At 38.0% G+C, this 26,290-nt stretch overlaps 1 protein-coding gene across 6 annotated transcripts in view; it reads right to left on the bottom strand.

The window, feature by feature from the left end:
* The window catches only part of TMEM67 (transmembrane protein 67), a 64,725-nt gene that overhangs the window by 32,252 nt on the left and 6,183 nt on the right, over positions 1-26,290 (bottom strand). For 5 of the 6 annotated variants that reach the window (XM_008974606.4, XM_003821111.4, XM_055116734.2 and 2 more), the window contains 9 exons: positions 21,718-21,817; positions 20,192-20,261; positions 20,021-20,095; positions 13,024-13,086; positions 4,935-5,089; positions 4,700-4,808; positions 3,936-4,022; positions 3,215-3,280; positions 297-453 (listed from right to left, as the gene is read on the bottom strand). In XM_008974606.4, coding sequence (XP_008972854.1) covers positions 297-453; positions 3,215-3,280; positions 3,936-4,022; positions 4,700-4,808; positions 4,935-5,089; positions 13,024-13,086; positions 20,021-20,095; positions 20,192-20,261; positions 21,718-21,817 — 882 coding nt within the window. The remainder of the gene's footprint in view (positions 1-296; positions 454-3,214; positions 3,281-3,935; positions 4,023-4,699; positions 4,809-4,934; positions 5,090-13,023; positions 13,087-20,020; positions 20,096-20,191; positions 20,262-21,717; positions 21,818-26,290) is intronic. The other variant, XM_063606854.1, reaches the window with a different exon arrangement.

Raw genomic sequence — 26,290 nt, 5'->3', positions numbered from 1 at the left:
AAGCATATTCGGGACAGCTTGATGAAAAAGCCCCAATTTACGGTTCTACTAATGTTTCTCAGGATATACCCTCAGCAACAGTATAATTTCTTAACAATATGTCTGGCAATAAAATTAGCAATAGTTTCTAAGTCCACCAGCAATTTATTGTTTCATTTTTTGGCACACTGTATAGAACCATATAAGAGAGAATTCATGACCTTTCTTATAATCAGTGGTTTATTAAATTATCATGTAGGTTAACTTATTTATTGATTTCTGCTCAGGGAAAAGAGTGGTATGTATGGATGTCTTACCTTGGTTCACAAATATCTTATTATGTTGAAGATTTAGGTTTAACACAGGCACAGCCAAAATATATTCATGTTGATTTTCATCAGTATATTCAAGGTATACATCATAAAATATAGGAGTGGGAAAGTCAATTAAGATCTTAGAGATAGGAATCTCACACTGAAAAGTAAAATTAAAAATAAAAGCACATAAAACAGCAACTTAAAGTACTAAAAAGTAAAAAATAAAATAAAAGATCACAATTGAAAATTAGCAAGCATATTTATTATCTTCAGAGTGTTTTTCTAGTTTTGCAAAATGTCTTTATACTACCTTGTTTATATGCATTTTCATTTGTCTTCCAAAACATGAATGCTATGATTATTTTATAAGGACCAAAAACACTAACAGTAAAGTACTGCTTTGAGAATTTTGAGAACTTCTTGAGCTTCAACTCAGATGAAGGAGGTATACCTTCATTCTCAATATTAAGGGTACATCAGTGAAAAGGTTTAAAACTACTGTCCTACGGGATAAATTCCCAATTTTTTCTCCTGCTGTACAATGATGTCTATGATCTGGCTTCCATTAACCAAGCCAGGCTTATCTCTCATTACTCCCTATCAGTCTATGGTGGTCCATTCATACTAATCTACTTGTAGTTTCTAAATATGCCATACTACTGTATGTCTCTCTGTCATTACAAATGTGATTTCTGTCTGATATTTCCTTCCCCACTGTGTTCTTCTGGAAAACTCATATTCATTATACAAATCCAAGTATCACTTACTTTGTGAAGCCTTTCTATACTTCCCCAGGAATCAGTACCTTGTACATACCTATAGAATGACACTTATCACATTCTTTGCAATTCTTTGTCTATATAACTGTTTTGCCCACTAGGCTATGAAGGACTTGAGAGTTAGCCAGGTTCAAAGAAATAAAAATGCTTTTTAAACCTGATGATGGAACATTGGCTCCACAGTTTATGTGACACAAGTCTTTGAGTAAATTACCTAATTACATGGCATAATTTCCTCATCTGTGAAGCACAGATACTATGTATCTCATATAGTTATTTTATGAATCAAATGGGATAATAACGATAAAATGCTGAGCACACAGAGATAGGCATTACATAAGTGTTGATCTTTCTGGCCGATGTTAGAAGCACAATAACATTTATTTTAACAACAACAGCAACAACAACGTGTAAATCATTTCTGACAAAAGAAGTAAATTCATGTTCATGGTAGAAAATTTGGAAATTATAAAAAAGAAAAAAATAATTTCTAACCCCACTATCCAGAGGTAACCACTGTTAGTAGATTCTTCCAATCTACTTTCCATAATGGTGTTTTTTGTTATGGTTTTGTTCTATGGTTGTGCGTGGAACTTTATCAAGATGTACTTTTACAGACTAATGAATTGATATGGTTTGGCTGTGTCCCCACCCAAATCTCATCTTGAACTGTAGTTCCCATAATCCCCATGTGTCATGGGAAGGACCCGGAGGGAGGTGATTGAATCATAGGGGCAGTTACCCTCATGCTGTTCTCATGATAGTGAGTGAGTTCTCATGAGATCTGATGGTTTTATGAGGGGCTTTTCCCCCTTTTGCTCAGTACTTCTCTTCCTGTCACCATGTGAAAAAGGACATGTTTGCTTCCCTTCCACCATGATTGTTAAGTTTCCTGAGGCCTCCTCAGCCATGGTGAACTGTGAGTCAATTAAACCTATTTCCTTTGTAAATTACCCAGTCTCGGATGTGTTTTTATTAGCAGCGTGAGAACGGACTAATACATGCATGTTTTTCAAGTATTGAATGGCTCATAATATTCCTTAGTAAGATAATGTAATTTCAAAATAGGTATCAAAGTAAGGAAAGTCAGAGAAGGAAGGAGAAAGAAAAGAATGGAAGACGATGAGGGAATTATTTTTATTTGTTATGAGGGGGTAGAAGAAGGGAGTAACTTTTTATTAGTCATTTTAAAAAAGTAGTATTTTTACTTTATTTCAAAATGCTCAGAAGTAAGCATTACTTTTTAAGACCTATAAGCCTAGAAGCAGATAAACAATTTATTATGAAGATGTAATATTATATGATGTTTAAGACTCTAGGCCGGACGAGGTGGCTCACACCTGTAATCCCAGCACTTTGGGAGGCCAAGGCTGGTGGATCAGTTGAGGTCAGGAGTTTGAGACAAGCCTGGTCAACATGGCAAAACCCCATCTCTATGCAAAACACAAGAATTAGCTGGGTGTGGTGGTACATGCCTGTTGTCCCAGCTACTCAGGTGGTTGAGGCACGAGAATTGCTTGAACCCAGGAGGCAGAGATTGCAGTGAGCTGAGATTGCACCACTGCACTCCAGCCTGGGCAACAGAGCGAGACTCTGTCTCAAAAAACAAAAAACTCTATAGATAACAAGGTGCTCTGTTTATGCCACTTAAATTAAGCTTTTATGTACCCAGGTAATAAAAAATTATATTAAATAGTGAAATTATTCATCACTATTAAAAACATTTCCGGCCAGGCACGGTGGCTCATGCCTGTAATCTCAGCACTTTGGGAGGCTGACGAGGGCAGATCATCTGAGGTGGGGAGTTCAAGATCAGCCTGATCAACATGGAGAAACCCTGTCTTTACTAAAAATACAAAAAATTAGCTGGCGTGGTGGCACATGTCTGTAATTCCAGCTACTCGGGAGGCTGAGGCAGGAGAATCACTTGAACCTGGGAGGCGGAGGTTGTGGTGAACTAAGATTGCACCACTGCACTCCAGCCTGGGCAACAAGAGCAAAACTTCATCTCAAAAAAAAAAAAAAAAACCAAGAAAAAAAAATTTCCAATCTCAAAAATTTAAGTATTATTCCAATTACTGCTGATATGATATTTTGAAAAATAAAGCTAAAATATAGACTAATATCGTTCAAACTTACATTTTGTTGGTAGGTTGTTCCAAATGAATAAGCAGCATTTAGCCTTGTCTCTGTGTCTGGACAAAGCTACAGCAAAATAATACAACAGATAAATATCTCTCACAAATGTTTTCTATTCTTATACTCAAGAGTTCTCAAACCCGAACATGGATATATGCTCTACATAATACTTATTTAATGTATCAAGGATATGAAAAGTTAAGGGAACATCTGTTATAAATGAAAGTCATAACTTTAAAGAAATAAAACTTAGCCAGGCATGGTGGCTCATGCCTGCAATCCCAGCGCTTTGGGAGGCCAAGAAGGGCGGATCACGAGGTCAGGAGATCAAGACCATCCTGGCTAACGTGGTGAAACCCCGTCTCTACTAAAAGTACATAAAAATTAGCCGGACGTGGTGGCAGTCGCCTGTAGTTCCAGCTCCCAGCTGAGGCAGGAGAATGGCGTGAACCCGCGAGGCGGAGCTTGTAGTGAGCTGAGATCGCGCCACTGCACTCCAGCCTGGTTAAGAAAGCGAGACTCCATCTCAAAAAAAAAGAAAAAAAAAAAAAACAAAAACAAACAAACAAAAAACTTAAGAAATTCTAATTTAAAGCATCAGAAAAAAAATCAACTGTAGTATGTAACTGATGCTTTATTCATACAATAATCTTTTCCTCTTGGCTTTGTCTCAGGCAAAAATAATGCACGTTATTAATTCTTTAACTAGAATCATGCTTACCTGTAAAACACCTCCTTCTAAAGTTTGCCACTTGAGAAAATTTCCTCTTATATCATAGGAAGCAGCAACAAACTTCAGTTTTGTATTCTGATTAAAGAAAACAAGAGCAAAATCAGGTCAAATACTCTGAAAGTAATACAATATCCTATAAAGAAATTTTCATTGTTGACTGATCTTTTTTGTTGAAAAATTACATTCAATTATCTTTATTTTGAGGCTCAATTAATCTATTTCTATGACTAAATAGACCTGAAAGAATTGGACTGGTTTTTTGCATGAAAATTATTATTCTAGAATTGAGAGGCAGCACTAGTGACAGATAGCCTCCTTTCGAACCTGTTAAATAGGAGGCAGTGTGGGAGAATAGTATCTCCTCATTCTGGAAGGTCAAAAAGTTACAGGTAGGAATTTGGCCCTGTGAAGTGCTGAGCAATGTCACAGAGCCCCAGTCAATCTTTGGAAGCAATTCTTTAAGGTGTGGAAAAAACAGGACAGAGATTTTTTGCATTTGGTGATGAAAACTGCTCTTCCCAACCCTACAAGTACAACTTCTTGCCATAACCACACAATCCAGAAGTATCCACATATTCAGTAAGACAGCTAAACTCTATACTATTTAGTTCTTATGAGTTGTTGACATTTATATTTAGTTTAGTAACTGAGTTTGTACCAACAACCTAAAAAGGCAAGAATTGTAACTTTATTACCTTTTAAAATTATAAATCAAAATGTAGTTATCCTCTAATGATATTAGACACTTTTACCTGGTTTTCTCCTTTAAAACTGAAATTTGTAGGAAGAGAGGTAGAACTGAGCACTTGAGGTGCTAATCCTAACTGGTCTCCATAAAACAGCCAAGGAAGATTCTGTCTCCTAAAAACAGTTACAACTGTTTTAATAATGGAGAATAAATATTTCTTATTATTAGTATTTGTGAATATATTAATAACTGCACTGAATTCAGTCAAAATAACATTTCATCAATCAAAATATCCTTACCAAAATGAAATAGAATGAACAGTGCTCAGTCCAGCAGTATTTTTAAAGATAAACTGAAATAGTCCACATGCATCAAATGTGGCAAAGTCATAAGAATTCATGTTCATCACACACATATTTCCAAGAGCTTGACAAGATGTTAGATTGGCATATACCTACAACAGAACAATGGCAAAGAAAAGTAACATGAACCTGAACAGTCTATGCAAAAGTTGATATAAAAATTTTACTTTGTGCAGGTCTGTTCCAAGATGGCCGAGTAGGAACAGCTCCGGTCTGCAGCTCCCAGCGTAATCAACGCAGAAGACAGGTGATTTCTGCATTTCCAACTGAGATACCTGGTTCATCTCATTGGGACTGGTTGGACAGTGGGTGCAGCCCATGGAGGGCAAGCTGAAGCAGGGTGGGGCATCACCTCACCCAGGAAGCGCAAGGGGTTGGGGGATTTCCCTTTCCTAGCCAAGGGAAGCCGTGACAGACTGTACCTGGAAAAATGGGACACCTCCGCCTAAACACTGCGCTTTTCCAATGGTCTTAGCAAACGGCACACCAGATTACATCCCACGCCTGGCTCGGCAGGTCCCACGCCTACAGAGCCTTGCTCACTGCTAGCGCAGCTGAGATCAACCTGCGAGGCAGCAGGCTGGCAGGGGGAGGGGTGTCTGCCATTGCTGAGGCTTGAGTAGGAAAACAAAGCAGCCGGGGAAGCACCAAATGGGTGGAGCCCACCGCAGTTCAGCAAGGCCTGCTGTCTCTGTTGACTCCACCTCTGGCAGCAGGGCATAGCTGAACAAAAGGCACCAGAAACTTCTGCAGAGTTAAACATCCCTGTCTGACAGCTCTGAAGAGAGCAGTGGTTCTCCCAGCACAGCGTTTGAGCTCAGAGAACGGACAGACTGCCTCCTCAAGTGGATCCCTGACCCTGTGTAGCCTAACTGGGAGACACCTCCCAGTAGGGGCCGACAGACACCTCATACAGGTGGGTGCCCCTCTGGGACGAAGCTTCCAGAGGAAGGGTCAGGCAGCAATATTTGCTGTTCTACAACCTCCGCTGGTAATATCCAGGAAAACAGGGTCTGGAGTGGACCTCTAGCAAACTCCAACAGACCTGCAGCTGAGGGACCTGTTAGAAGGAAAACTAACAAATAGAAAGGAATAGCATCAACATCAACAAAAAGGACATCGACATCAAAACCCCATCCACATCAAAACCCCATCTGTAGGTCACCAACATCAAAGACCAAAGGTAGGTAAAACCATAAAGATGGGGAGAAACCAGAGCAGAAAAGCTGAAAATTCTAAAAACCAGAGTGCCTCCTCTCCTCCAAAGGAACGCAGCTCCTCACCAGCAACAGAACAAAGCTGGATGGAGAATGACTTTGACAAACTGACAGAAGTAGGCTTCAGAAGGTCGGTAATAACAAACTTCTCTGAGCTAAAGGAGGATGTTCGAACCCGTCGGAAGGAAGCTAAAAACCTTGAAAAAAGATTAGACAAATGGCTAACTAGAATAAACAGTGTAGAGAAGACCTTAAATGACCTGATGGAGCTAAAAACCATGGCACAAGAACTATGTGATGCATGCACAAGCTTCAGTAGCCGATTTGGTCAAGTGGAAGGAAGGGTATCAGTAATTGAAGATCAAATTAATGAAATAAAGTGAGACAACAAGGTTAGAGAAAAAAGACTAAAAAGAAATGAGGAAAGCCTCCAAGAAATATGGGACTATGTGAAAAGACCAAATCTATGTTTGACTGGTGTACCTGAAAGTGATGGGGAAAATGGAACCAAGTTGGAAGACACTCTTCAGGATATTATCCAGGAGAACTTCCCCAACCTAGCAAGGCAGGCCAACATTCAAATTCAGGAAATACAGAGAACAAAACAAAGATACTCCTTGAGAAGAGGAACCCCAAGATACATAATTGTCAGATTCACCAAGGTTAAACTGAAGGAAAAAATATTCAGGGCAGCCAGAGAGAAAGGTTGGGTTACCCACAAAGGGAAGCCCATCAGACTAACAGCAGATTTCTTGGCAGGAACTCTACAGCCAGAAGAGAGTGGGGGCCAATATTCAACATTCTTAAAGAAAAGAATTTTCAACCCAGAATTTCATATCCAGCCAAACTAAGCTTCATAAGTGAAGGAGAAATAAAATCCTTTACAGACAAGCAAAGGTTGAGAGATTGTGTCACCACCAGGCCTGCCTTACATAAGCTCCTGAAGGAAGCACTAAACATGGGAAGGAACAATCAGTACCAGCCACTGCAAAAACATGCCAAATTGTAAAGATCATCGATGCTAGGAAGAAACCGCATCAACTAATGGGCAAAATAACCAGCTAACATCATAATGACAGGATCAAATTCACACATACCAATATTACTCCTTAAATGTAAATGGGCTAAATGCTCCAATTAAAAGACACAGACTGGCAAACTGGATAAAGAGTAAAGACCCATCAATGTGCTGTATTCAGGAGACCCATGTCACGTGCAAAGACACACATAGGCTCAAAATAAACAGATGGAGGAAGATATACCAAGCAAATGGAAAGCAAAAGAAAGCAGGCATTGCAATCCTAGTCTCTGATAAAATAGACTTTAAACCAACAAAGATCAAAAGAGACAAAGAAGGGCATTACATAATGGTAAAGGGATCAATTCAACAAGAAGAGCTAACTATCCTAAATATATATGCACCCAATACAGGAGCACCCAGATTCATAAAGCAAGTCCTTAGAGACCTACAAAGAAACTTAGACTCCCACACAATAATAATGGGAGACTTTAACACCCCACTGTCACTATTAGACAGATCAACAAGACAGAAGGTTAACAAGAATATCCAGGACTTGAACTCAGCTCTGCACCAAGTGGACCTAATAGACACCTACAGAACTCTCCACCCCAAATCAACAGAATATACATTCTTCTCAGCACCACCTCGCACTTATTCCCAAATTGACCACATACTTGGAAATAAAGCACTCCTCAGCAAATGCAAAAGAACAGAAATCACAACAAACTGTCTCTCAGACCACAGTGCAATCAAATTAGAACTCAGGGTTAAGAAACTCACTCAAAACCACACAACGACATGGAAACTGAACAACTTGCTCCTGAATGACTACTGGGTAAATAATGAAATGAAGGCAGAAATAAAGATGTTCTTTGAAATCAATGAGAACAAAGATACAATGTACCAGAATCTCTGGGACACATTTAAAGCAGTGTGTAGAGGGAAATTTACAGCACTAAATGCCCACATGAGAAAGCAGGAAAGATCTAAAATCGACACTGTTAACACCACAGTTAAAAGAAGTAAAGAAGCAAGAGCAAACAAATTCAAAAGAGAGCAGAAAGCAGGAAATAACTAAGACCAGAGGAGAACTGAAAGAGATAGAGACACAAAAAACCCTTCAAAAAATCAAGGAATCCAGGAGCTGGCTTTTTGAAAGGATCAACAAAATTGATAGACCGCTAGCGAGACTAATAAAGAGGAAAAGAGAGAAGAATCAAATAGACGCAATAAAAAATGATAAAGGCGATATCACCACCGATCCCACAGAAATACAAACTACTATCAGAGAATACTATAAACACCTCTATACAAATAAACTAGAAAATCGAGAAGAAATGGATAAATTCCTCGACACATACACCCTCCCAAGACTAAACCAGGAAGAAGTTGAATCTCTGAATAGACCAACAACAGCGTCTGAAATTGAGGCAATAATCAATAGCCTACCAACCAAAAAAAGTCCAGGACCAGATGGATTCACAGCCGAATTCTACCAGAGGTATAAGAGGAGCTGGTATCATTCCTTCTGAAACTATTTCAATCAATAGAAAAAGAGGGAATCCTCCCTAACTCATTTTATGAGGCCAGCATCATCCTGATACCAAAGCCTGGCAGAGATACAACAAAAAAAGAGAATTTTAGACCGATATCCCTGATGAACATCGATGCAAAAATCCTCAATGAAATACTGGCAAACCAAATCCAGCAACACATCAAAAAGCTTATCCAACACGATCAAGCTGACTTCATCCCTGGGATGCTAGGCTGGTTCAACACATGCAAATCAATAAACGTAATCCACCACATAAACAGAACCAATGACAAAAACCACATGATTACCTCAACAGATGCAAAACAGACCTTCGATAAAATTCAACAGCCCTTCATGCTAAAAACTCTCAATAAACTAAGTATTGATGGAACATACCTCAAAATAATAAGAGCTATTTATGACGAACCTACAGCCAATATCATACTGAATGGGCAAAAACTGGAAGCATTCCCTTTGAAAACTGGCACAAGACAGGGATGCCCTCTCTCACCACTCCTATTCAACATAGTGTTGGAAGTTCTGGCCAGGGCAATCAGGCAAGAGAAAGAAATAAAGGGTATTCAATTAGGAAAAGAAGAAGTGAAATTGTCCCTGTTTGCAGATGACATGATTGCATATTTAGAAAACCCCATTGTCTCAGCCCCAAATCTCCTTAAGCTGATAAGCAACTTCAGCAGTCTTAGGATACAAAATCAATGTGCAAAAATCACAAGCAATCCTGTACACCAATAACAGACAAAAAGAGAGCCAAATCATGAGTGAACTCCCATTCACAATTCCTACAAAGAGAATAAAATACCTAGGAATCCAACTTACAAGGGATGTGAAGGACCTCTTCAAGGAGAATTACAAACCACTGCTCAATGAAATAGAGGACACAAACAAATGGAAGTACACTCCATGCTCATGGATAGGAAGAATCAATATCGTGAAAATGGCCATACTGCCCCAGGTAACTTATAGATTCAATGCCATCCCCATCAAGCTACCAATGACTTTCTTCACAGAATTGGAAAAAACTACTGTAAAGTTCCTGTGGAACCAAAAAAGAGCCTGCATTGCCAAGACAATCCTACACAAAAAGAACAAAGCTGGAGGCATCATGCTACCTGACTTCAAACTGTATTACAAGGCTACAGTAACCAAAACAGCATGGTTCTGGTACCAAAACAGATACATAGACCAATGGAACAGAACAGAGGCCTCAGAAATAATACCACACATCTACAACCATCTGATCCTTGACAAACCTGACAAAAACAAGAAATGGGGAAAGGATTCCCTATTTAATAAATGGTGCTGGGAAAACTGGCTAGCCATATGTAGAAAGCTGAAACTGGACACCTTCCTTACACCTTATACAAAAATTAATTCAAGATGGTTTAAAGACTTAAATGTTAGACCTAAAACCATAAAAACCCTAGAAGAAAACCTAGGCAATACCATTCAGGACATAGGCACAGGCAAGGACTTCATGACTAAAACACCAAAAGCAATGGCAACAAAAGCCAAAATAGACAAATTGGATCTAATTAAACTAAAGAGCTTCTGCACAGCAAAAGAAACTATCATCAGAGTGAACACACAACCTACACAATGGGAGAAATTTTTTGCAATAACCCATCTGACAAAGGGCTAATATCCAGAATCTACAAAGAACTTAAACAAATTTACAAGAAAAAAACAACCCCATCAAAAAGTGGGCAAAGGATATGAACAGACACTTCTCAACAGAAGACATTTATGCAGCCAACAGACACATGAAAAAATGCTCATCATCACTGGTCATCAGAGAAATGTACATCAAAACCACAAAGAGATAGCATCTCACACCAGTTAAAATGGTGATCATTAAAAAGTCAGGAAACAACAGATGCTGGAGAGGACATGGAGAAATAGGAATGCTTTTACACTGATGGGAGTGTAAACTAGTTCAACCATTGTGGAAGACAGTGTGGCAATTCCTCAAGGATCTAGAACTAGAAATACCATTTGACCCAGCAATCCCATTACTGGGTATATACCCAAAGGATTATAAATCATGCTACTATAAAGACACATGCACATGTATGTTTATTGCGGCACTATTCACAATAGCAAAGACTTGGAACCAACCCAAATGTCCATCAGTGATAGACTGGATTAAGAAAATGTGGCATATTATACACCATGGAATACTAAGCAGCCATAAAAAAGGATGAGTTCATGTCCTTTGCAGGGACATGGATGAAGCTGGAAACCATCATTCTGAGTAAACTATCACAAGGACAGAAAACTAAACACTCTGTGTTCTCTCTCATAGGTGGGAATTGAACGAGAACACTTGGACACAGGGCAGGGAACATCACACACTGGGGCCTGTCTTTGGGTGGGGGACTGGGCGAGGGATAGCATTAGGATAAATACCTAATATAAATGACGAGTTAATGGGTGCAGCACAGCAACATGGCACATGTATACCTATGTAACAAACCTGCATGTTGTGCACATGTACCCTAGAACTTAAAGTATAATACAAAAAAGAAATAAATAAAAAGAAAAAAAAGTTTATTTTGTTTTCATTTTGCCTATTCTAGGCCGGGCATGGTGGCTCACGCCTGTAATCCCAGCACTTTGCGAGGTCAAGGCAGGCAGATCACTTGAGGTCAGGAGTTTGAGAGCAGCCTGTCCTATGTGGTGAAACCCTGTCTCTACTAAAAATAGAAAAATTAGCTGAGTGTGGTGGCATGCCCCTGTAGTCCTAGCTACCCAGGAGGCTGAGGCAGGAGGATCTCTTGAGCCCAGGAGGCGGAGGTTGCAGTGAGTCGAGATTGTGCACTCCAGCCTGTGCAACAGGGTGAGGCTCCGTCTCAAAAAAAAAAAAATTTTTTTTAACCTATTTTACTAATAATTTTTTTTATTATTCTTTTGCTTGTTAAAACCTTCCCTCTGGCTTAAGGAGAAAATAAACTTTCCACTTGGGAAGAGAAATAACACAGACATTTTAATTGTAAATTTTAGGTTAAAATATAAAGACAAGAAACTGAAAGAAGAACTAAGGAAAAACTCATAGCATGACATTAAAAAACCTACTAGACTATATTTGAAAGAACAATAATTTGTATGTTAGATCTTACACATAAAATCTAATCCATTTTGTTTAAGTAATCTGCTTTATAAACAACAAAATGAGATCATTTGTTGAGTTTGCCTGTCAACCATCTTTCTCAGTTTTCCCTATTAGGAAAAGGCAATTCCATTTTTATAGTTATTCATGTGAAAAACTTTGAACTTTTTTTCTCTCTTGCCACTTATCCAGCTCATGAGTAAATTCTGTCAGCTAAATCTTCAAAGCATAGCTGAAGGTAAATGCTTCTCTCATTTCTGCAGGACCACCCTTGTGCAATGGTCCACTATCTCTCACTCAGATTACTGTAATACTCTCCTAAATGGTCCCTTACCCCAACAAATTCTATTCTCCATGCTACAATCCTTTCAAGAACTGAAGTTCTATCATGTCTTCCTTTGCATGAAATCCTTCTATCTCCCTTAAAATAAGCTCCAGGGCCTTGCCATAGCCACTCCCTACATCCCTGACCTCATCTCCACTCCACTTTCCCTGCTCACTCTGCTCCAGCTACTCCAGCCTCCTCCTCTCTTAAGCATGAATAAGCCAGTAAACTGCTTTGAGATCTTTGCTCCTGCTATGGTTTCTGCTTAGAACACTCTTCTCCTTGATGTTTACATGGCTCACTCTCACTTTTTTCAGTTCTTTGCTCAACTATAACCCTCTCAGAGATGTCTGTCCTGATCACTATATAAAATAGCACCCCCCACCCTATCTATGTACTTTACTCTTAACTATTTGCCTTCATAGCACTTAGCACAACCTGACATTTACTTAGGCTGTAACTCCATGAAGGACTGTTTTTTTCTTTTTCTGAAATATCTAACCTGATTTAAGAATTGGGCCTGGCACACAGTAGGTCATCAACAAACATTTACTAAGTGACAGTCAGTTTCCCCTAACACTCCGTTTCAGCTAAAAAAAGCTTGGAGAAATTCAATTTGTGTATACTAAATAACATCTTCTTCATGTATTCTCTTTCAGCCCACAAGAAAGAGTTTATTCTTCTTATAAGATTATGACCAAGAAGCTATAGCTACTTAGAAATAAAACTTTTATTATCTGGGTAAATAAATGGTATAATTCTTCAAAATAAAATGAAATTTATTTAAAAAATTCAAACTTACCCAACATGCAGCTGCTGATGATTGCAAATACTTTGCAAACCATTCTGAAGTTAAAGACATGCCCTGTAAACAAAAAGATACATTTTATTTTTAAGTTCAAATGACTCCAATATGCATATTGTTGAATGGGAAATGTCTCACATTACTTTCACAATGTTAGTAGAAAAACAGTTACTAATAGGAATACAAGAATTGATTTTAACCAATGTCAGTTATTATAAATAGGACCGCATTACAAAATAATCACACTTAGGCAAAAGATATAACGAGACAAAATGTGTCTGTAATCAAAAAATACTACATGCCTATTTCACTAACATAAAAAATAAAGTGGCAAACAAAAGAAAAAATAACAGATCCTGACTTAGTATTGAGTGGTTAATATTTACTGGTTTATAATTATTATAAATACTGTACCAAATTGGCAAGCAATAAAAAAAATTGGGGGGAAATAATTTCAAATCTCCAAAGTGGTGGTTCTCAAACAATGGTGGACATCACAATCACCTGCAGAACTTTCTAAAAACAAAAAATGCCTGGCTTCATCCCAAACAAAAACGAATCAGTATCTCCAGATGAGACCAAGGCAATTACATTGGTTTTGAAGGCTACAGATAACAAACCTCTGGCTAAAAAACATTACTTTAAAGCTTATCTGTACATCTTGCTAAAATATGAGAAACTAAGAAGCACCATTCAGAGAAAATTGTCTGGGCACACACGTAAGTGATATAACTAAATTATATGAACATGGCACCACAGTGATCAGAGACATCTATAATAAAACTATGAGGTACTATTTGTGTATATTTAATAAGCAAAAATTATTTTGTAAGAAAAAATATGCATAGAAGGCTGAGGAACACATGCACACAAACTGGTAAAAAATGAAATGCAACACAACAGTACTGACAAATGCATGTAAAATGGAGCCACATACAATGCCACTGATAGTGTGAAAGTTGCATGATACTTTTATAAAGCAATATCCATATACTCTAACCCAGAAATTTAGGAACACTTAGGAAATTTATCTTAAAGCAATAATCCCTCTAAATGGGAAAACATATTTATGTGCATAAAATGGTTGACAGCAATATAGTTAATAACTGAAAACCTAAATATTCTCTGGAGATACCATTATACAAATTTTAGTGCATAAGCCAGAATATTATGGAACTATTAAAAATATAATTATACAAGGTGAGCCTGGAACATGGTATAGAGAAACCAAAGAAATCCCTAAAGTCTAAAGTCACGTCAAAACAACACAGGAGCTATGCTGAAAGGAAGTTCAAATTTGGTACAACTTGAACTTCGAAAAGAAGAATAAAAAAAGTTAACAGATTATAACACAATGAGTAAACAAAGATTCTACAGTTCATAATAAAGCTTTTTTTAAAGAAAAAAAGCACAGAGAAAAAGTAAAGTGCTTCTACAGAAAATTGCTAGCTAATAAATCTAGAGGGAATAATAGAATTGTTATTAGAAATGACCAGTTTAATAACTGATACAGGCAAGATTCATTAATTGCTAAAATGGATATTTACATAGTCTCAGACTAATGTATTAATCACAGTACCTTTACAATGGAGAGAAGTGGCAGACACAACTATGACCAAGAAATCAATTTTTTTTTTTTTTTGAGACGGAATTTCGCTTGTTGCCCAGGATGGAGTGCAATGGCGCGATCTTGGCTCACTGCAACCTCTGTCTCCTGGGTTCAAGCGATTCTCCTGCCTCAGCCTCCTGAGTAGCTGGAGTTACAGGAGCCTGCCGCCACGCCCAGCTAATTTTTGTATTTTCAGTAGAGATGGGGTTTCACCATGTTGGCCAGGCTGGTCTTGAACTTCTGACCTCAGGTGATCTACATGCCTCGGCCTCCCAAAGTGCTGGGATTAAAGGAGTGAGCCACCGCGTCCAGCCTAGCAATCAAATTTACTATCACCAATAACTGGACAACCTGACAGACATTACATACCTCTTGTTGTGATGCAATGAGCTGTATACAACATCTATATAATATCTTGCGAAAATATGTTTCACTGAGTCTAATCATGAGAAAACAATCAGAAAAATACAGAGGGGAAAAACCACAAAAGCAAAGTGAAGCAGGGATATGTTCTAGATTAAAGGACACTAGAAAGACTAACTGCAGTGTGAGATCCTTGATTGGATCCTAGGTATCCCTTCCCCCAAAAAAGGAAGGGAGAATAAAGAACATTTTTGAACAACTGGGAAAATTTGGGTATGAATGGATATCAGTTAATTCTATTATGTTAATTTTAAATTCCTTGGGTGTGATTCTAGGAAAATGCCTTATTCTTTGGAGATCCACCCTAAAGTATTTGGAGTGCAATGTCATTATGTCTACAACTTATTTTCAAATGGCTCAGGGGAAAAAAACATTGTGTTTGCGTATATATTTACATATATACAGAGAGATAAAGCAAATGTGGCAAAACATTAATAATTCTTTAAACCAGGTGAAAGACATAGGCATAGTCATTGTCTAATTCTTTCAGCTTTTCTGCAATTTTGAAATGTTTCAAAATAAAAGTTAGGAAAACCAAAAACCATGAAGCTATTTCACTATTAATGTATTTGAGGGAAAGGGAATGGGGAGACACTAACTCATGTATGTGAAAATTTTTTTCTGATTGGCAAGTATATTCCAAGAGTAGGATGAGTAGGATTGGATGCCTTGTTATAAAATTATACAAACAGACTTATGTACCAATTTTGTTCTCTAAGAAAACTTCCAACCTTAACGTTCAAAGTAGACTTTTCCAATTAGGAAGAATGTATGTTATGGAGTCAATACAAATATTTCAGTCTAATTGGCAATTACAGTCTCAACATAAACTAATAAACATGTATTCTGGTTTACCAATTAATCTAATCTCGTCTGAGTTTAATTACTTTAAACAAGCCCTTAGAATCTGACTGACTTACAAGTACGTGGATAAAACTGAGTTCTTATTCTTGCAAACTGAGACTAGGCAAGGGTAGTCAAACCATCTTAACTAGATTTTGCTTACACGTTTTATACACTGGCTACACGGAACCAGTCTGAAAAGCAGTTGCAACATGACTTTAAATCAGGAATTCCAAATCTGTCCTTAGGAAAGAATCAGTGTTCAGAACTGGTATGTTTAGTACACAATTGCTGTGGTGATGTCATGCTCTCCCTGGCCAGGTCTGAGCCGCAACAGATGAGGGACAGACATTCATGGCAAATGGAACCGCTCTTCTCATTCCTATGGGCCCCTCACCTCTCCTCCCTGCCCTTGGGCAGTATGTGGGATGCAGGGATATGGAATCCGGCTGACCTCGCTTCCTCCACCCTCTGCCTCATGGCATCGGCAGGACTGGGGGGTCCTCTGAGGCAGCAGGTACCCCTTGCTCGCCTCCTATGGCCGTTGCCTTGCAGGCAGCCCTTCTTCAAGGTGGTGGGAGCTGCCCCACGAGCCCATCAGGCTGCCCTTCCCTGCCCGTGCCAGTGTTGGTTCTGCTAGACCTTTGCAGTGCTCCTGGAGTGCTCCAGGTTGTCCCTCAGGTGCCCCAGGCTGGGCAGTGGTGTCGTTCCTGTTCCCAGTGCCCCATCCTCTGGTCACGGTTGCAGTGTCTGCGTGTGGGACCAGGAAAGTTTTGGGAAGGGTCGAGGTGGTTTTGTTTTTTTTTAATTTAGTTTTATTATTTTTAATTTTAAAAAAAATCTGGTATGTTTAAATGAAATACATTAACTGAATCAGAACATTAAGGATGGAACAGTTCCTCCCTACCCACCTATCAAAGACGTCTATAATGGGTCAACTGCATGGTGCTAGCAGAGGAGGGAGAATGTGGAGGTGGAATAGAAAGTGAAGGGGTTGGAAGATTGGTCACACTGAGCATATAAATAAATTGAGGATAATGAACCCCAGATTCCTCACTCCTGGAGAAGATACTTAAAACTTATCAAAGGGAAAGGTTAGAAAGAACCCTGAAGTATTGCTTAAGAATTAAAGGGATCAGTATGAGCTATTTTATTTTATTTTATTTTTTTGAGACAGAGTCTTGTTCTGTTGCCCAGGCTGGAGTGCAGTGGCGCGATCTTGGCTCACTGCAACCTCCACCTACCAGGTTCCAGTGATTCTCCCGTCTTAGCCTCTTGAGAAGCTGGGATTACAGAGGGCACCACCACACCCAGACAATTTTTGTATTTTTAGTAGAGATGAGGTTTTACCATATTGGCGAGACTGGTCTCAAACTCCTGACCTCAAGTGATCCACCTGCCTCGGCCTCCCAAAGTGCTGTGATTACAGGTGTTAGCCACCACGCCCAGCCCTTTTAATATATATATACAGACACAGAAATAGTCATAGATGTGTGTATGTATGTATGTGTATATTTCCTAGCTACGTTTGGTGAGAGGACATACTAAGTGTGTTAATCTTGGTTTCTAAATATTTATCCTACAAAACTGATTAAAGAAATGGCTGATTCCAGTCGGGTGTGGTGGCTCATGCCTGTAATCCCAGCACTTTGGGAGGCTTAGGTGGGTAGATCATTTGAGGTGGGGAGTTCGAGACCAGCCTGACCAATATGGAGAAACTCTGTCTCTACTAAAAATACAAAAATTAGCCAGGTGTGGTGGTGCATGCCTGTAATCCCAGCTACTTGGGAGGCGGAGGCAGGGAAACCACTTGAACCTGGGAGGTGGAGGTTGCGGTGAGCTAAGATTGTGCCATTGCACTCCAGCCTGGGCAACAAGAGTGAAACTCTGTCTCAAAAAAAAAAGAAAAAAGAAATGGCTGATTCCAGGTCTGAGGCAGGAAAATTACAAGATTAGCCTAGATTAGCCTAGAAATCTTGTTGTACCATAAAGTAAGCAAATGTTCAAAGAATGATGGGGACATGTCAAAAAAAAAAAAAACCACACAGGAGCCAACTTGAAGGGACTTTTATTGGCCAGATATAGGACAATTTGAGCATCAAAACAAATAATGAGTATGCTGGATTATAACTAACTGAATAAATTAGGAACCCACAAATCCACATGGACATTAATTTTAAAAAATAAGTGTATAAATGGGGAAGAAGAGATAGTTCTTCCTTACAATAGAATGTCAATTAATAAATATGGAAGTAATCAAATGTGGATGGAAATCCAAAATTAACCTTTGGCAACCATCACAGTAGTGGTTCAACAATGGAGACTAATGCTAGTGAGTTAAGGGTTAGTGAGGAAGTGTAATCTCAGAAATACTCCTCACAAAATACTAATCAATTACAAATGGAAAATGGTAACTTTATGGTAGTCATGGTGACTTTAAAGCAGGTGATCAAGGTTAACAGCATCAGTGGTGGCACAGGTAGACACTGTGTGCCCCTGGATGTGATGCAGTCCACTGAAAAGAACATGACATCTTTTTTGTGGCTTTCATCTAAGCAGGTACAAAGTGTGAGGAAAGTATCTGTAGGATGGTAAGGCCTGTAATATTCAAAACTGTTGCATTCATGAAAGACAGGAAAACACTGAGGACCTAGTTCCAGATCGGAGGAAGCTAAAGGGACATGACCATTAAATGATTGGGGATCTCAGACCAGAAAGAACAAAGAGTCATTGTTGGGACTTTCAGCAAAATTATTTCAACTTAAATTATTTGAAAAAGGAAAAAAGGAAAATTAAAGGCCTGCAAATTTAATAATCATATACAGATATTCACTCCAATCTGGAGAAGAATGCCCCAGAAGACATGTATCTTGTTACAGATGAGCCAATTTTGGGATAATCCCAGAGCTACCTATGTATTTTAGCTTTTATTTTGTTGTCTGGTAACTACTTGGTACTTGCCTGTCTTCCTCACAAGACTACACTGAGTAGAGGAATTTTTGCCTGATTCATCAAGATCCTAGATCCCACCCTCATCATTGCTATCCTCACAGTCCTCTTAATCACTCTTATATTCAATAATAATATTAACAATAATGATATTAACAACTAGATCACACCCTGTCCACCCCAAACTCTGGCATACTAAGCATCTTCAATGTTCATTCATTAATTCCTATTGTAACTCCTAGTCATCTAACTCTTATTCTCTTGGATTTGTTACCTCTTTAGTTCCAATTCATCTACTTACTTTCCATTTTATACCCTAGAAGTGGTTATCACCAGCATCTGCTGCCAAAGCTCTAACTCTAGGCCTCAATGCTCTCATCCACAAAATAAGAAACAATTGGCTGGGCGCAGTGGCTCATGCATGTAATCCCAGCACTTTGGGAGGCCAAGGTGGGTGGGTCACAAGGTCAGGAGTTCAAGACCAGCCTGGCCAACACAGTGAAATCCCATCTCTACTGAAAATACAAAAAATTAGCCGGGCGTAGTGGCAGGTGCCTGTAATCCCAGCTACTCGCTGAGGCAGGAGAATCGCTTGAACCTGGGAGGCGGAGGTTGCAGTGAGCCGAGACTGCACCACAGCACTCCAGCCTGGGCAACAGAGCGAGACTCCATCTCAAACAAAAATAAAATAAAAAAAAAAGGAAAAATCTGGCCAAATAAGAATAATCCTGATTTCTCTAATGATTACCATGTACAGGCACTGTGGTAAAGGTATTTTTATTATGTCCAACTTACAGACAATAAAATGAAGTTTTGAAATCTTCTCAAGGTCCAAGGATACCAAACTAATGACTTGCAAATCCAGGGTTCAAATCTAGCGTTTCTGGTGCCCTTAAATGTATTATACTGCATCCTATACAGAACATATACCAGATATTTCTGGTGTAAACATTCTGTAGCGCACTGAAAAACAAACAGGCTACGGTACAGACTGAGTACTGTACTTAGAAATTATACTGCTGAATTATTAGACTAATGTTTCTTAGATTGATTTTTTTCTGTCTTAAAATGATTTACACAAAAGGGTTTCTCATTCTAGCCTGAAATTACTAATGGATGAAATGTAGAAAGTTTTTTAACAACAGAACAAAAAAACTGAAACATACTCACAACTTCTCCATAACGTGCAGCTGAAATTCTACGTAGAGGAAAATTCCCTGTGCTGCTGAAACATAATCCCCCTGTCTTCATAAATAAATGAGGGAAAAAATAGAAGCTTATGAAAAGGCATAAGCAATTGAATTAAAAATATATATACTTTATCAATTTGGTTAGCCTTACTAAAATGTTAGGTTCTGAACATGCACAGGACCTGCTGGTATTAACAAATGTTGGCTCACATCGGACGCACCTGTTCAATATAACAAAAATAATTTTTAAAATGTTAATAAATTATACTAAACCTAATAGAAAAGCTGTCTTTCTAAACAATGGATTAGAGTAGATTCATTCAGTAAGCAATTATGTAAATATGTTAAACAAATTTAAAATAACACTGATTTGAATAGTTTTAGGCCATTCTGTGTTACAAAGTATAAAGTAAGTAAAACTAATCAATAATAGAAGAGCATTTTTTAACTACATGGAATGTACATAATGAATAATTCTGAATATGAAAGATAATTAAGTCACTCAACTAACAAGAGAGCAACAAACTCATATAAATGAAACCCAATTTTTACAATTAGTTATATCAAATATACTTTCCTTATTTTATGTGCCACAAAGTAAAAAGGTAGCATAACCTGAAGAGAAATGTATCTCTAGCTCCTATCAAACCTACAGCCAACACTTTTAAATAAATTCTATTTACCATCTTTATTTTAGAAAAATACTTCATATTTTTCATTAATGAATGAGATAGAGGGAGGGAGGGTACTGCTCCAATGAGGACAGTGATGAGTGAATATATGGGTATTCATCACTTGCAAAATAGAGCAGGTAGGAGTCGGGCTGGGGCATGACATAAAACACACTAGGCTTGGGGAAATATTGGGCAAAAAAAATCGGTATTTGGATGCCATAACTCAGGTCAGCCTTAGAGAAAAGATGATCCAACACTAAGTAGCCCTCAGAAAAGCTGCTCAACTATTTTCCATATTAAACTTGGAAACTAAAGAAAAAACTGTGCCTGGAGGGAAGTCATGATGTAGGCCTCTAATAAATTAAAGATGCTGAAATTGGTATAATGTGCTTAAATTAGAGGGAAGTATATAGGCAGGCAGGGGTGTGTGTGTGTGTGTGTGTTTCACAAACACATGCACAAAGGGGGAACAGGAAGCAACAGAAAATGGGACTATAAATCAGGGTACCTGGGCTATTATTAGCATACATTTATGTTTTTCTATGTAACATTATAATACATAAGGGCTTTAGTACAGTACTTAGCACATAATTATATTACAGATTATATACAAATTATGTAACAACAAACAAAAATAGCTACCCTGTACAGAGTGGTTACTATGTAGCACTATACTAAGAACTGTATCTATTTACTTTATTACTTATTATTTCTGAGCCATTACAGCCTATGAAGTGGGTGGTAACATTACCATTCTAAAGACAAGGGATTGTGAAGTAGTGAGCTATCCAAGGTCAGACAACTAACAGACTGGACCAAAATTTGAACCCTAGTGTGTCTCACGCTCTGGGCCTCAGCTTCTGTATCCGTTAATGTCTACTTCTATCCTTCCTTGGGTTATTGTGAAAACTAAGTGATATGATAGGAAAACACTCTTAAAAGTACAAATTATACACTAATATAAGATGATATTAATGAAGTTAGCCCCCATCACACTGCTTACCTGTCTCCTAAAGCATTTACTACCATAAAAGAGTTTTCATTTCCATCACAGAGCTCACAAGTTGCTTGAGACAACAATGTTCCATTAATGTCTCTTTCCACTAAACAGTTTAGAAACAAAATAAAGATGTAACTCATAGTAAACATATAAGCTTCTACATATTCAGAAAATATTTAACAAAACCCAATTGTAACTATTATTCTATTAATTCTCAAAACACTTTATTTGCATTAAAGGCATAACAAGTGTCTCCATAATAAAGTGTAGAGAAGTGATCCCTTCGTACCCGTTCATGCCTCCAAAAAAAAAGAGAAGTGATGCCTTCCCTATTCTCACATAGTAAAATATAGAAAATCATTTTCCAAGTCATCGTAACAATTAAGTCAGTATTTTTTTCCTCAAAAATTTTCTTACCTCTTATCTATACATTTCTGTCACACTAGGATGGGGAAGCAAGTATTTTCATAGATTACTGATAAGTTTCTGCAACTTAGAAGGCTTTTAGTAGTATCTATTAAAGTTTCAAATTCACATCCTTATAACACCACAATTTTGTTTTTAGATACCTAACTTACAGAAACACTTGAACATGTATATAAGGATATTCACTGAGGCATTATTTGTTAGAAACAACACGAATATTTAAAATAGCAGAATGATGGTACATCCATGCTACAAAATACTATGGAATATATTTAAAAGAATCAGGTAAGGCCAGGTGAGGAGGCTTATGCCTGTAATCCCAGCCCTTTGGGAGGCTAAGGTGGGTGGATCACATGAGGCCAGGAGTTCAAGACCAGCCTGGCCAATATGGCAAAACCTTGTCCCTACTAAAAAAAAAAAAATACAAAATTAGCTGGGCGTGGTGGCACGTGCCTGTAATCCCAGCTACTCAAGTGTCTGAGGCATGAGAATCACTTGAACCTGGTAGGTGGAGGATGCAGTGAGCTGAGATCACACCACTACACTCCAGCCTGGGCAAGAGTGAGACCCTGTTTCAAAAAACAAACAAACAAAAAGAATCAGGTAAATCTAACAGAGCATCAGAGCATACCGTTAACTGAAAAAAGTATGCTAGAACAATATTTGTGTATGAAACATTAATGCAAACATACCACTTATGTTTCCTGTGGCTATATAATGTAGATCCTTATAATAAAACAGGGAAAAAAATTCTGAATGTGCACACACAGAGACACACACACCAAAATTAGTACATCATGAAGTGTAATAAATTTCATATTGCCATCCAACTCATAAAACTTTCATTAGTCCCATCCCTAAGAATACACCCCCCAAATACCGTGAGAATCAAGTTAATATTTTCAATGGAGGCAACAGTGCCAATGAAACTACTAAGAAGCTGGGTGCAGTAGATTGCTTAAGCCCAGGAGTTTGAATCCAGCCTGGGTAACATAACAAGACCACGTCTCTGAAAAAATAAGACCAGGCATGGTGGCTCACACCTGTAATCCCAACACATTGAGAGGTCAAGGCAGGAGGACTGCTTGAGGTCAGGAGTTCAAGACCAGCTTGAGATATATAGTAAGACCCCCATCACCACAAAAAAAAAATTGTTAAAAAGTAAAAAAAAAAAGGTAAAGATAATTTAAAAATTAATCTTTGGGTAATATATGAAATATAAAAATAAAAGGCACAAAAGAATTTATTTTATTTTATTTTTTGAGAGAGTTTCGCTCTTGTCATCCAGGCTGGAGCGCAGTGGCGTGATCTCACTCACTGTAACCTCCACCTCCCAGATTCAAGTGATTCTCCTGCCTCAGTGTCCCAAGTAGCTGGGACTACAGGCACCTGCCACCACGCCCAGCTAATTTTTCTATTTTTAGTAGAGACAGGGTTTCACCATGTTGGCCAGGGTGGTCTTGAACTTCTAACCTCAGGTGATCCACCCGCCTCGGCTTCCCAAAGTGCGGCGATTACAGGCGTGAAACACTGCACCAAGCAAAAAAAGATTTAAAATGAAAATTAAGTCTCTTTCCCACTATTCCCAGGCACTCAGTTCTTCACTCAGGAGGCAGCATTGTTAACAGTTTCTTATGAGTCTTTTCAGAAATAACCTGTGCATATACAAGCACATATGCATATATAATGGTCTTTAAAAAGCTAAATAGTGGAATACCAAATACATAAAATAGCGCTGATAAATAGCAGGTACTCAATAAATATTTGTAGATGAATGAATAAATTATTCCATATCTTGCTTTTTTACTCAATATATCTTAGATTTCTTTCCATAGCACTATGTGTAGAACTGCCTCTTTATTTTTCCACAATTGCATTCCATACCATTGTATGACTATATCATAATTTAATTGATTTATCTCATCTTGATAGAATCTTATTTTGTTTATAATCTTTTGTCTTAGGAATAATGTTGCAAGAAAAAAACATTCAACACTTCTTCAGGCATACAGTTAAGTGTATCCAAATGAGAAATTTCTAGATGAGAGCTTTCCAGGCAAAGATAATCTGTATTTTTAATTTTGATAAACACCATAAATTTGCTTTCCACAGAGGTTGCACCAACTTAAAATTTTTCCCATTAATACAGGAATAACTATTTCCCTGTATCCTTATAAATACATTGTCAAAGTTGAAAAAGTTTCTTTTTTATTTTGAGATGGAGTTTCACTCTTGTTGCCCAGGCTGGAGTGCAATGGCGTGATCTTGGCTCACTGCAACCTCCACCTCCTGGGTTCAAGCAATTCTCCTGCCTCAGCCTCCAAGAAACTGGGATTACAGGCATGTGCCACCATGCCGGGCTAATTTTGAGTTTTTAATAGCGACTACATTCGTCAGGCTGGTCTTGAACTCCTGAACTCAGGTGATCCACCTGCCTCGGCCTCCCAAAGTGCTGGATTACAAGCGTGAGCCACTGTGCCTGGTCGAAAAAATTTTATAATAAAATCTGGTAGGTTAAAAATAAAATCTCATTTTAGCTTTAATGTACATTTTCTTACTCTGAGTAAAGTTGAACATTTTTTTCTCATGTTAAAATATTTTTTTCTATGTGAACTTTATTTATGACTCTTGGCTATTTTAAAAATTGGGTTATTCATCTTACTTTTATTTATCTGTAGGAGCTTTACATTTATTGAAGAACTTCGACCTCTGTCTATTATATGCATTAATATTTTTCTTTAGTTTGTAGTTTGGTTTTTGGTATTATAATTTTTATGGCATTTTATAAATTTACCAATTTTTTCTTCTGTGGTTTTTCTTTTTTTCTTTTTTTTTTTTTGTAGACACAGAGTCTCTCTATATTGCCCAGGCTGGTCAGGAACTCCATGGCTCAAGTAATCGTCCCACCTAGGCCTCCAAAGTGACTGAGTATTTTTGGTCATACTTAGGCCTGTTACACCAAAACTATACAAATTTTTCCTGCATTTTCTTTAAGAACTTTCATATATTCATATTTAGTATTTGACTCATTTGGAGTTTAATTTTCTCAGAAATAAGGTAGAAACCCAACCTGGGTGTTTTCTCAGTTTTCCCAGCACCATTAATCAGTTTTATCCCCACTTATATGAAATGCCACTTTTTTCACATACCAAATTCCCATATGAATTGAATCTATTCTGATTGCCTGTTTTAAGTTCCATCAATCAGTCTGTGTATCCATAAGCCTGTCATATATGTGATTATAGTAGCTATATAACATGCATATTATCTGATGGGGTAGTTCCTTCTTTCCCTTCCCAGAATTTTCTTAGCTTTTCATATAACTTTCCTGTTAAACTTCAGACTCTATTTGTATATTACCCCAAAACAAACAAATAATATCCTGATAGAATTTATTAGGGTCCTTTAAAATATACAGACTGGTAGAAGAGTTGGCATCTTTCTAATATTTAATCTTCCCATCCAAAAATAAAGAATGCATTTTCACTTATAAAAGCCTGCCTTCATATCCCTCAGTAATACTCACGAATTTCTTCAATTAATTATGTTGTACATTCCTTCTAAAGTATATGCCAAGGTCAGGTGCGGTGGCTCAAGCCTGTAATCCCAGCACTTTGGGAGGCTGAGGCAGGCAGATCACCTGAGGTCGGAAGTTCAAAACCAGCCTGACCAACATGGAGAAACCCTGTTAGCCACTAAAAATATAAAATTAGCCAGGTGTGGTGGCACATGCCTATAATCCCAACTACTCCGGAGGCTGAGGCAGGAGAATCGCTTGAACCTGAGAGGGAGGTTGCAGTGAGCCAAGATCACACCATTGCACTCTAGCCTGGGCAACAACAGGGAAAACTCTGTCTCAAAAAAACAAAACAAAAATAAAAATTAAAATTAAAAAAAAGGATATGCCTACTTATTTTTTCTTTTTTGTTGCTACTGTATATGAGGTATTTTCTTCCATCACTGTTTATAATAATTTTTAGTCATTCTGTTGGGTGTTTTAAACATACAATCAAATCATCTGTAAACAATGATATTTTACTTTTTTTTTTTTTTTTTTTTTCATGAGACAGGGTCTTACCCTGTCGCTCAGGCTGGAGTGCAGTGGCGCCATCTCAGCTCACTGTAGCCTTGACCTTCCAGGCTCAAGCGA

Source organism: Pan paniscus, chromosome 7 (assembly GCF_029289425.2).
Source record: "Pan paniscus chromosome 7, NHGRI_mPanPan1-v2.0_pri, whole genome shotgun sequence".
NCBI classification, from domain to species: Eukaryota; Metazoa; Chordata; class Mammalia; order Primates; family Hominidae; genus Pan; species Pan paniscus.
This window is presented reverse-complemented; position numbering and strand designations above follow the sequence as displayed.